Source organism: Podarcis melisellensis (genome assembly GCF_964234715.1).
Source record: "Podarcis melisellensis genome assembly, chromosome: 15".
In the NCBI taxonomy this organism is placed as follows: domain Eukaryota; kingdom Metazoa; phylum Chordata; class Lepidosauria; order Squamata; family Lacertidae; genus Podarcis; species Podarcis melisellensis.
The window spans coordinates 27,314,410-27,327,504 of record NC_138532.1 but is presented as its reverse complement, the minus strand read 5'-3'; the positions used below and the strand labels follow the sequence as shown (position 1 = coordinate 27,327,504).

General features: G+C 40.2%; 1 protein-coding gene across 3 annotated transcripts in view; it reads right to left on the bottom strand.

The window, feature by feature from the left end:
• Nucleotides 1-1,712: 1,712 nt before the first annotated feature.
• Nucleotides 1,713-13,095, bottom strand: part of ZBTB44 (zinc finger and BTB domain containing 44) — a 30,365-nt gene continuing 18,982 nt past the window's right edge. For 2 of the 3 annotated variants that reach the window (XM_081889856.1, XM_081889857.1), the window contains exons 3-6: nt 12,098-12,182; nt 10,584-10,747; nt 9,302-9,602; nt 1,713-7,163 (exon numbers count right to left, since the gene is read on the bottom strand). In XM_081889856.1, coding sequence (XP_081745982.1) covers nt 6,881-7,163; nt 9,302-9,602; nt 10,584-10,747; nt 12,098-12,182 — 833 coding nt within the window. In that variant the 3' untranslated portion in view covers nt 1,713-6,880. The remainder of the gene's footprint in view (nt 7,164-9,301; nt 9,603-10,583; nt 10,748-12,097; nt 12,183-13,095) is intronic. The other variant, XM_081889858.1, reaches the window with a different exon arrangement.

Here is a 13,095-nt window from a genome sequence, read left to right as displayed (position 1 = left end):
TCTTGCTGTGGATTTTGGCTTTCCAATGCGAGGGGGAAAATGCCCTACATGGTTGTAGAACACAACACTATTTCTCAGATGCAGAAGCAGTTAACATGTAAAGCTGTCCGATGCAAAGTTAAACCAGTATGGACAGCTCTTGAGTAGGAAGGTCTGCTTTTATTTTAAAGCTGTTTTGACTCCCAACTGAACCTGAACCGAAAAACCAAATTTCTTTCCCAAAGTAGGGGAGAACCAGAGCTGTCATTTGAAAGCCTATTGGCTGAAGTGTGTGCTCATCCTAGTGAAAAAGGTGATGCATGTATCTTCCACAGCATCTTATCCCCTAGGAGCACTCACAATTCCATTACCTACAGATGTTTCCCTAGCCAAGGAAAGGCAAATGTAGCTCTCCAGGTTCCCCTATCTGGCCCTCAGCATCCTCCCTCTGCCACACCCCCATTGGTCCACCATTGCACCTTCCTTGAGTGTTTTTGCCTTGCTGGGATGTGCCCTTGAACTCCAATGCCTCTTGCACGTCTGGATGGAATTAAGTGGCGTGTACAAACTAGTCCACTGTACAAAGTTAATCTCTTTGCCCCTCCCACTTTTCCTCTGGCCCCACCCACCACTGGCATGTGACCCCCTCCCCCCAGAAAGGAACGTAACCCTTGGGCTGAAAAAGTTCCCCCAGCTTTTACCAGTCTTATGGGGTAACCCACAGGATTTTACAAAGAGCTCTCACACATGCTCAGCTCCTGTCCAGATTTCTAATATGTTGAGCAACTTCCACTTTGAGACTTGCCAAATGCATAACTAAATCTCAAGCTATTAAAAACCCCAAAAAACTACAGTCCAACACACTTCTGGTAAACTCTCCAGCAGCTCCCTTTGATGGGAGCCAGATGGGATAAGAACTGAGAAAGGGACGGGAACTAGTCCCTCTCTCTCCTGGTTAGCAAACCATCACTTGAGAAAATGATAAGTCAAGTTGCACTAAGTTTAAAATAACTGCCTGACAACTCATCTGTAGCACTTTCTTGCATACGCAGTGAAACTAATGGTTTTCACACCTAGCTGCACTGGATCATACAGAAGAGGGTCCCCCAACAATTAAAGGTTGTTTGCCAGCCTTCTTTAGCAAACCAGAAGCTAGTCACTAGGTGCAGTCTCTTAAATGCCAATGACACCTGACCGCGTGGAGCCTTTCACCCCTGGTGAGAATGCAAGATTTCAGCCCAAAGGACAGAAACCTTGCAGAGGGCTATATGTTTGCTCCAACAAGTTGATTTAAGAACTTAAGAGTCCTGCTGGATCAGGCCAGGGGCTCATCTAGTCCAGGAACTGAGCACAACATATTGTGTTCTATTGGCTGCAAACCCGTTTGCAAGGGTATCAGGTCATAGATAGCGTAGGATGCATGAAACCCAGTACAGCAGAATGACTCACTTTGGTTCTTAAAATAGGCCTTAGCTATATGATTTCACCTCCTGTTCACCCTGAAAGCTTGCACAGCTAGGATGGTAGTTTACATTCCAGACAGTCTCTCTATTACAGCACTTAGTCTACGGGACTGCAAGTTGGCCTTCATCCATGTGCGCAGAAAGTTCCTCATGAGCATGGGAAACATTTCCCTTATAAACGATAAGGCCAATGTGCCCTTTGGATCCCGCCTGGTGTCTGAAAATCACATGCACACAGACATGGAGAAATAACAACACAAAAGTAGGTGCTTACTCCATAAAACATTAATATTTTAATGAAAAATCTTATCATGTTTCTATCCAAAGACACTCAAAACTAGTTTTTCTTCCCTCTCAATTTTGACTTATTAATGGGACCAGTCTGGAGATTTTTTTTGTTTTTGAACTTTTTTTTAAAGATTAAACAACCAGGCTAGCAAAAAAGGTACCCAATACATATTCTTCTTATATCAAACAAGCTAATATTTCAGTACAAGGTAACTATACAGAATATATACATCACACAGAGAATCACAAAAGCGAACACTACAGGCTCAGAACAGATTTTGAAAAAACCATGATATTCACATTGATTACAAGAACTCTAAAAATGATTGTAACAGTGAAACGGCACTTTAGTTTACAAAAAGTCACAAAAATATATATATAGCCACCAAGAACTATGGGTTCCTGAAAAATACTAATAGCCAGATATAGTATATAAAATGCAAAGTGTATTTCAACATTAAAAATAAAACCAAACCCAAAAAACATTTTTTTTTCTCCATTAAGTTCAATAAACATGCCAAGTAGCCTAGCTGTGGTCGGCACGGATGAGAAAAGCTGTATGAGATGGGCAGCTGGTGACTGAAGACTGGCACAGTTAGAAAGGGGAGGGAGTCACACATACAGTGGCTGGGGAGCCCCTTGAGAGTTCAGTTCACATTCCCAGATCCATCTTTACTCCCTTCCCTTTAAGGATTCTACAAAGGCCCAGAGACAAGACAGCACTGCAAAGGTGGGGCCTGGAAGCACTCTCCAGCTTCCGTTGGGGGGGTGGGGTGGAAGTCAGAATAAAGCTGTCAGCATGCGGGCAGCCGAAACCAAACCAAACTGCACCACCCTTCTGAGGTCTCTCTAACCCCGTCCAGAAAGGAGGTCACAAGAGTGCTGCTGGAGAGCATCATTGAGGTGGGCAGGCCCCTGGGAGAGATTCACGAGACCCGCTGAAGTACTCTTGATACCACACAGAGAAATTAAAATAAAAACAACAACACACCACAGAGCTTTAAAACCAGTTATCTTGCATTTAAAAATATTTGCATCATTTCTTTTTAAAATTACCAGCTTTTATTCTATGATGAGCTCTAGTATTTATTTATTTCTAATATTACTCCGCTTCCCAGCCAAATGTGACCCCCGAAAGCCTTGAATGGCAGAGTATACGCCTGAATCCAAGCAGGAAACACTTGTTCCTAAAGAAACATAGGGCAAGGACTGTTAACTTTGTTTGTTTGTTCTGTTTGTTTCTGGGATAAGAAAAGCAAGCCTTTATCTTCTGCAGAAAGGCAACTTAGGAGCAAAAATTGCCTCTGTTATAGTGATCCTCATCCAAACCATTCCTGGTGCACTACGTTCTGCAGACTTTTAAGAAAAAGGCAGAGGAACAGGATCTAACCCTCTGCCATCTCCTACCTTAAGGCTGGTGAAGAAAAATTAGTAACAATCCCTCCCCCCAAAAAATCTGACCAAAGCCACTATTTTAAAATTTGCAAATGCATTGTTAAAAAAATACAGTTTTAATCTCTTTTGGGAACTGGGGCCTAGGGACTTTCATTTTATAAAATATATAATATATATATTCATATATTTTGCTACACTGGCACTGGTTGCTTAAAAACAACACTTTTTCACATTTACACTTTTCAGACTAAGGATAAGTGCCAAAACTAGAACTAAGGACACAGATATCATGTTCTGTGTTAGAATGGGGAGCAAAAAAATGGTCAGTCTGAGAAGAGGCTGAATGGTCTTCCAAAAGATGCATAAAAGGTAAAATGAGCCCTAAGCTGGTGACAAGAAGTTTGCTATATGAAACTGACGTTCCATGTTGCACTTTGGGGGAACATGGTCTCATTTCCCACGTACACATACCCTCTTCATAGGTGTTTGTGGGTTTCACCTGTTGGCACATTGAAACCAGCCTCACTAGTGTGCAACTTCTGAGAGATGAGGAAAATGTCAGGTGTAGATCCTAACTCCCACCTGCGCCCTTTCCAAATTCTGTGTGTGATAACAGACGCTTTTCCTCTGGATAACAATCTCTCTCACACACAAATCATGGAAAGGCTGTACAGTATATCCAGATTCTTTGAGTGCTACATCAAATGTGTAGGTCTCACTGAACGACTGCTGGAATAACGTAGGATGGTTAACTGTAAATCCCAACACTACAAAAGCATCACCAAAGAAACTCAATTTTATTATCTTGGGTTGGAAACATCATTGAGCTCCCCCAGTGCAATTCTTATGATGATGCCTTGGAAAAGATGGAAAAGACACAAGCTCAGTGGGATTTAAAACAGGGATGGGCAAAGGTTATTAAGCCTTAAGAAGGGTTGTACATCCAGCTGGTGGCTTTTAGATTACTTCACTGAAGCTCTTTGAAATAGAAGACTGTGGCAGCAACCTGGAGTCATTCTCTTTGAGAGCCCAGGATGGGATGGAGAGATGAAGACCAGTCACTCTTGGGTAAAGAGACTGATGCTGCAGGAGGAAGGAGGAAATTATTTCTCCACAGCACTGGGCAAACTTTCAAGAAGCCTATAAATACCCCATGGGGCTGACTGTTTGCAACCCCCAAATAAAATATGCTATGCATATAGCTTATTTAAACTAGGCACACTTTAATTGGAAGTAAAGTTTAATTTAAATAAGTGGGGTTATGTTTTCAAGTTCAACATGGTTAAGACCCCAAATTCACCTACGCGATTTCATTTTAAATGCTTCTAACAGACATCTGACTCAGCAAGTTAAGATTTCCAAATGTCAAGGTACAAAAACAAGGACTCTTTTTCACAGATAGGTAGCTCAGTGGAGAGGGGGGTATTCCTTCACCAGGAAACATTTATGTATTACAAAAATGTTTCTTTCTGTGGAAGACAGAACTTTCAACTGATCCATTACTGGGATTTAAAAATACTGAATAAATACAACAAGGTATGGGTTTTTTGTACTGTGACACAACACAGTAGCCCGTAATTCACATAAACAGTAACTATGCTCAATTTTACTTATGAAAGAATAAACTTGAGGTTGAACACACTTTTTATGAATTTCTTCATTTAGTGTTTTCCTTAGTATTACTTCTGATATGAAGTTTCACATCTCCTAAATGTAGATTACCTGCTCTACATTTGCACATTTCAAATGTGCAATTTGCACTTGCGAATTATGACTCATAACTGACCTTATAGAGATAAGATGTACTGTGTAGGCAGACCCCCCTCCATCCTCTGGAAAAGAGGTTAAACAACTGCAAAGCACACCTGATGGATGGTCTGCCAGGTAATGAATTTGCATGCAACCAATGTGCTTCCTGCATCATTTAGACTCGTTGCCTTAATATGATTTGTGATAAGACAAAACAAAACATTTACCTATTGGAATTTGCTACTTCAAGTCAGTTTCATCCTGCATTTATGGGATAAAATAAATGGACAGTCCAATGCATCCAGAGGACTAATTAAAACTGCGGTACAAACGATTCTCTTTTGTTGATTTTTGTTATATGATGGAACCGTCAAACTTCATACAGGTTCAACCTGAGAAGAGGGACAGAGCCTCAGAGGGGGCGTCTTTTGCTGAAAATAGTGGAAGTGTGATTTTTTATTCTATTTGAAAATCATGGGAAGAAAAACCTAAATCTATTTAACAGAACACTTGTACAAAGAGATGCCTCCTTAGTTTTTTGTATTAGTAGAACATCAAATTTCTTCAAAACTATGATTTCCAACTATTGCTGCATAAAGTATCAGCCCTGCTAATTAACCTCTGCAGTGACTCAATTATTTTTTCCCCTATCAGCCCCCCACTTAAAAAAAAAAAATCTTAGTTTGATGATAATGTGAAATTCATTTCATTGGTACCTCCCTCAGATAAATTTCACTTTAAAAAAATTTGGTGAACTGTGAAGCTTTGATGTGTCAAGAAGCTCAAAACCAAACAAATGAGAAAGACAGATTAAAAAATGTAGTCCAAATTAAATTTCCAAGCCTTACCAACAACAGAAGATGTTGGCAAAAAACCCCAAAACTGCCGGCCTGAAAATGCCCTATCATGTGTTTACAACCTTTTATAAACTCTGCAGGGAGAAATGAAATGGCAAGTCTTTCTGATTATTGCTTGCTGGATCTGTGTATGTAGCCAGAGTAATGGCTTTTATGAAACCAGCTTGGCAAGGGTATAAAAATGTTTTAAAACAGGAAGATTTTATCATTGCTAATAGGCCTTCTGTAAACAACCCCTGTTGGGTTAGAAACTTGGCCTCTCAAAGAAAATAAATTGCTTGCATTATCTAAAAACAGTATAATAAAACCGAAGTGCATACATAGATGTGTAACTGCAAAAGAGTACATTAATGCACAAAAGCTCTTTTGCCTTTTGTAAACTCTCTCCTTGTCATATATTCATACTACTCCATGGTGTTTAATGCAACTAGGACTTCTTGACTACAGAGGTTTTTTTATGTACCACTTCGGAGAGTGAAATCCAGATAAGGCCATCTGCATGAACAGTTTCTAAAAAGGAGCGGCATGTCAGAGGTGAGCATACCTAGGCATGTTCCCCTTTGCTTTGCCAAAGCCAATCAATCATCCGCTTCTAAAAACAGAGGTCTTGTAAGCTTTAGAAACAGTATAGTAAGCATGCCTTAAAGAAAAGCACAGACCGAAATTATTCCTTCTAAACAATACATGAAGGTCTACCAACGCAGGCAAATTTTTCTCTTCCATACTTGTTTTTCTTTGTGTGTGTGTGTACTCAAAACTCATCATTTTAAGCACCATTAATTTTTCTTCCTGCACCAGAAATCCTGCAAAAATGGGGTGAGCGAAGCAATCCATTAACAATTAGGTCTAAACTGCAGAATGAGAAACCACAAATGTAGTTTGAGTGTGCTTAGCTTTCCTTTAGAAGTGCATGTGATGTTCTGATAGAACCTTACTGTGCATTTCAGTCTTAAAATGTTTCCACAGAAGTGCGCGTTTGGCTGTGAAGAATAGTGTAATATCTTTTGCAGTTTATGGTTTTAACAGCATAGCTTACAAAATTAAAAAGGGGTACATTCTCGCCCCCTCTTTTCTGAAAATTAAATTAAAATGTACAAGACCAAACACAGGCACTTTCCAAAAAGACAAAAATGAAACCAAACTGCGGACTTATTCAATAGTGATAGACGAGAGCCCTGGTTTCGGGGGGTCATCCCGGCTCACGTCGGCACTTGCAGTCGTCTTTGGCTGCTCTGGCATGTCTTCTTCCTTTTCTGCCAACCCACCCAGAGGCCCCAAGGGGAAAGTGCTTTCACAATTCTGAGTTGATGAAACCTGTGAAATGACAGGCATTTGGACAGAGGAGCTGCTTTCAAATCCATGCTCTCCTAGCTCATACTGGCCAAGGGTCTCTTCCTGTTCTTGGTTTAAGTAGTCCGGTACTAGGAAATCACTAGAAGGGAGGTCAAAGGTTAAGAGAGACAGTTACTTGTTAGTGAAACATTCAACATGCTTGTGCTAGCTACAGCATGTCGTAAGGCAACGATCAAGCTAACTTCACAGCATGGCCTCAGGAAAAGCTGCCATTAAGAACTAAATCTCTATTTTATGGCTCTCATGCCTTTCAAAGGTGCTGTGTGACACCTGTGTTATATAACATGCTAGGTCACTCCTTTAGAGCAGCTTGTCCCGTGACTCTAGCATGGTTATTGTCTTCATGCTACCACAAAGCTTTCTTTTCAAATGTCTGTGCTAGCATGGAGAATTCCAATATGCAGCAGTCCCACAAGCTTTCTGCATTTAAGCTGAAATTTGTGAACTGCCCCCAAATTGCAGTGATATCATGCAAAACTACAGCAGAAGGTCTATTTTGTATTCCACTCCCCACTCCCCGGTGGTAATTTCGTTATCTGGGCATAGGTTCAAACCTGGCCACCCATCAAGACATATGAAAAACACACAGTACAATCAAAGTGCAATCATGCCCCCAAAAGATGGGAAAAGATTTAGTGATTGCTTTGAAAAAAGAGGAACCAGTAAGGAAGCCGACCTAAATAAAATAATATAGGAAACAAAACAAGTATCAGGCCTATGAATCGTATTCACCCCACCCTTGTCCCTGGCAGAGATAGCCCCATACTAAGCTAGCTGCTCTGGGGCCAATGGCCATGAGTTGAGGATGATGGGAGTTGTAAACCATAACATCTGGAGGGCACCACACTAGCTGGCTCTACTCTGGGGGAAGCTGCAGCATGGGGAAAAGGCGGTTGTGGAGAATTTTGCCAGGGAAAAAGCCATGGTGGGCATGAGACCCTCAGTTCTCAACCTGATTGCTTCACTCTCCCATGACACTGGGTGGTCTTGTATTGCAAAGTCAGGGCTTATCCACACTTAATTTTCCTCTGTTCCATGTCTGAGCACCCTATTTTTACTCTGGAGTTGTTCCCATGAAAACTCGCTTTTCAAAGCCCTGAAAATCTGCAGAAAACCTGAATTGACGTTTGCTCCGATTCAGCTTTAAAGAGCAGGTTTTCATGGGGAAAGCTCGGGGCAAACAAAACAAAACAAAACAAAACATTAAAGCACAGGCTTCTGCCTGAAAAGAGCAGGGCAAAAGGTAAGTGTGGATAAACCTTAATGGGTGAAACCCAATGAAAAATATTTTTGTTGGACTAGGATTTCAAAATTTAAAAATAATATTCGGAGGTTTGGACAATTCAATTTTTTTGAAGTGGGAGTGGGAAACTTAAAGAGACACTGAAATGTATCTGCTACCCAAGAAAATTAATCATAAAAGGGCTCTGAGAAAACAAAAGTTAAACAAAAATATATACCAGCATTTTGATCTGTGACAAAATCAAAAACCAAAATGGCATACATAAAAAAAAAAGTTTTGAAACAAAAGGTTCCTTAAGTTTACTGTTTTGTGGTCAATTACGTATTAGAGAAAACTAATATTAGAAGTAAAGAATAAAGGGTTGTAACAAACATTTCTGTGTGGTAGGCTTTAAAGGGTGCCCTACCAAGTACATGCCAGTCAATATAAAGCCGTTTCAATTCAATTATTTTCAATGGGAGATTTATTTAAGTATTTGCTGAATGTCCGGCGTAATCAACTTTGGTTGGTGCCCTTCCTTTCCGAAACTGGGAGGGCTATCCATTTCACATCAGCTGAAATTAATTCCCTGTCAAAAAGTAGTATTGAAACATAACTAGACATTGCAAACCAGATCAGCCACATTTGGATGCAGCTGTTAAAGCAGTTATGAAAACAAAGGCAAGAAGATGGGACACTGCTAACGTCCTCATGGATACTCCTGGTCAGTAAACAGAGGGGAATATTAATGTGAGGCAGTCTAAAGGCAACATCCTGCCCTGATTATGTGATATATAGAATATATACAGTTTTTTACAACCCCAAAAGCAGAATAGAGATTATTGGTGACAAGGATGCAGTAGCCCACCGGATTGCAATAAACTGGCACCCCGGTGGAAAAAGATACTACAGGCTGCCCCAAACACAGGAAGAGATGGTTCAGGAATAAAAAAAAAGGCATGTTTCCCTGATAGTTTTTTTGCGGTGCACCTCACCTGCTCTGGAAGTAGTTTGCTAGCTCTGACGCTTCATGGTTCAGACTCCTCAGATGAACGATTAAATTTCCAGAGTTGGTGAACATGGCGCCACATGTTTTGCACTCGTAAATCCGAGGCTTGCGGATAATGTGCCGGGAAACCCGCATGTGGTGTTTATATTCCCCGAAGGAAGTGAAAGTGGCACTACATATCTGGCACCGGAAACAGCGTTTACCTTCGTGCTTCAGGCGATGCATCTTTAGCGAATAAGCCCGGGTGAACTTTTTCCCACAACGGTCACACTGAAATGGTTTAATGCCTGTGGGAAGACAGAGAAGAAGGAAATTGATTCTCCCCAACTTAAGCCAATGAGGGGCAAACTCCATTCTTCACGGACTGTAAGGGCAGAAGCTCTACCTATTAACACGGAAACTGCTTTCTGAAGCTTCTAAGAGCTGTCAAAGGCTGGAAGTAATAGCAGTGGTTTTTCAAAAAGCTGGGAATATGAATCTTTCAATTAGATAGCAATCAGCTGCAGGATACATAACTTAAATCTGATGTACAGTGTTGGAGCAATAATGCCTGCATCACATGCTTGGTAATTTTGTTATGCTTGCAAGAATGCTTTCGGTCGGCCACAGTGCAACATTCTTTGCACTCTTCTCCTCATGGTAGACAGATGTTAAGACTAAGCAGTCTTTCCTCTCTGCTCTTGATTATACAGGTTGACTGAAAATGCACTCCTAAGTTGCAATCCTATGTACACCAGCTAGGAGCAAGTCCTACTGAACTCCATGTGTGGTATGTGCAGAGGGAACAAGTTCCAATCACTTCTCCCCTCTGCATATCTCCTAAACATGTTCCCTGAACCCCCTAGAGTAGATTTAAGGGGCACAGGAGGACATGGGAGAAGTCCTGTTGCATAAGCAGACCTTGTTCTGCGCACTCAACAACTTAATTGAACCCCACGCAGTGGAACTTCTGAGTAGACATGCAGAGGATTGTGTTGTTCAGTTTTATTGTTTTACACAGCTCCAAACCCTTACGAAAGCATCTCTGTGCATCATTTTAATTTATTTTAGATAGGAAGGCTTTGAACTCTTAGCAATAAGGCTCCAATGTGGAAGAATGTTAGCCTAGCTATTGTTATTATTTATTATTATTAATAATAATATTTTCAAGGGCCAGCACCAGCAAGGATATGGCTGCTGAGTGAAAAAAGATGTTGCATGCTCTCCAAGTCACATGCGGGTTGCGATCAAACAATGCATTTCAGAAGCACAATGTGGAAGGTCCTTACCTGAGTGGATGAGCATGTGCTGTTTTAAGTTCTGAATACGGGTGAATCGAACACCACAGGTGGGACACTGAAAAGGTCTATCAGGGCCATTTGGGCTGGGTCTCTCTGTGCTACTGGTTGAAGGAGCAATATAGAGCTGGTAAGGATACTGGACATTCTCCAATCTGAAGAGGCAAGCAATCACTCTTTTAGAGGGAGATCAAGGAGAAAAATGTGAAATACCTAAAAACAAATATGAATGTATATACAAACAACAACAAAACCTCAACAACAAATTCAGAAGCAAAACTGAAGTTCATTCTGCTAAACTGTATTAAATCCCTCAATCTCCTAAAAGACTGTTTTGGCTGCAGTGGAATTCTTATGGAAACTGATGAACAGCATGCTGGTAGTCAATGCATGAAAATGAGTAATTTGCATTAAAATACTGTCACAGTGAATTTGCAACTGAATCATTGCTAAAGTAAGCCTTTCAGAAAACTGGTTACATTTGTGATGGGCTAGTAAAATCAAGGGTGCGGCTGCAGTGTCTGGACCAAGAACCAGGCTTAAATCCCACCTCTCATCTGAATTGCTCGGGTGGCCTTGTACAAGTCACAACAGCAGTGACTTACCTCACCATGCTGTTAAAATTATTTATGAATTTGTACCCACTGATTTTATATAGAATCAATGCAGTACAAAATAAAATAAACGACCAAATAAAACCAAAAGCAGACGATTATACAATAAGAGACTGATAGTTCTGAGACTGCACACTCCTTCCCCATACCCCAGCTCAAGGTTTTCCTGCCAGCCTCAACCAAGGTTGAAGATTGGCATAAGAACTGTTGATACAATGATAATGGTATTTAGTACATGCAATTGGTTATGACTTTGGTATTCAATCACCTTTCCTCCATGGTGTAACAGGGGAGTTAGGTTAGGCTGAAAATTGGTGACCGATCCAAGGTTACCCAGCAAGCTTTCTGACCAAAAGAAATTTGACCTTCCGGGTCCAAAACTACTACCACACTGGCTGTTTTATTTTGGAAGGCTTTTGGGAACTTTTTTTTCCTTAAAGGAAAGGCTTTTAACAGTGCCGTGCTGTTTTTATTATCTGTATTTTAATAAATTTGTTTTTTTTAACATGGCTTTAATTCTATTATAGAATTTTAACAATTATCTTTTATATGTTTTTAGCTTTTTGTATTTTATCTGTGTTGTTTTAAATTCTGTAAGCTGCCTTATGTTCCAGTCTGGAGAAGAGGCAGGATACTACTACTACTACTACTACTACTACTACTACTAATACAATAAATAATAACAATGCCCCATCTCTATTCTTTAGTTAAAATCTTAACCTCAGAACCATTTCAGCACATAATCAAGCACTAACATTTACAGCCTTTCTAAATCATGTGACCCATTAGATATGAACTGTATCTTACTCTGCACAGAAATTGCATACATGTGTGCAGTCTCACAGCATCCTAGGCCCTGCAGAACACTTCTCACACTGTGTGTGTACGTACCGGTCATCATCATCTGCATGAACGTTACCACCAGAGGTACTCTGGAGTGTTGGCAATCCCTCAGTGACCCCTTCATCTATTGAACCTAGGCAGTTAAAGAAACAACACACATTAATCTTCAGTTTAATGGAAGCATGTATGCACCAAGATATATAATCAGCTCTGTAAGAACTTTACTACTTCGATTACACATTTCAAAAGCCAATGATCGCAAGGATGGCTTAATAAATAGTTCAATAATAAGAATGTGTGTCTCAAAATAACCGACACAAAATCACAATCTGGGCCTGGGAACTACCTATGCACGTTCTGTTATTTTTATCTGCCCTAGGTACTGATATGGTTGGACTTGTATTAAGCTTTCTATCTTGATTTTATTTTGGACCTACTTGTAGAGAGAGAGAGTAAGTTAAAAGTATTTTTCTGAAAAATAAAAAAATATACTTTTTATCTAGCTGTAAATTAATCTATCAACTCAGATTTAAGTAGAAAATACCTTGAGAGGGATATCAAACTGACATGTTAAATGGTGCAATGCATGCAGAAAGAGGCAAAGACCAAGTGCCCAACTAAAAAGTAGTCTCTGAAGTCCACATCTTTTTCTCACAAGCTCCCTCTTCTGTGGCCCCCCAAACATGATTTGTTGTGTGCACAATACACTCCCAAGCAACCTAAACACAATGACCTGTCTTCTATGCAGTAAGTTTAGAACACTACTATGCACAGAGGCAAATACTTGTTTTACTCAGTCTACATTTAATTCTTTGTATCTCCCAAATCATAATTGTAGAATATCATAAATATTCAAAACAGAAAAAAGAAACAGCTATTTTATTAAATCATATTAGAGATTATGTAATTTAAATGTTCTTTTACGGAAAACACTTCTTGGAGAACATCACTGTTGACAGCAAGTGTGGCTTTGGAAAGACGATGCTTAGACATTGATTACTGAGGCTGATAAATTGTGTATGCCTACTTTTCTTGGCCAGACCTTG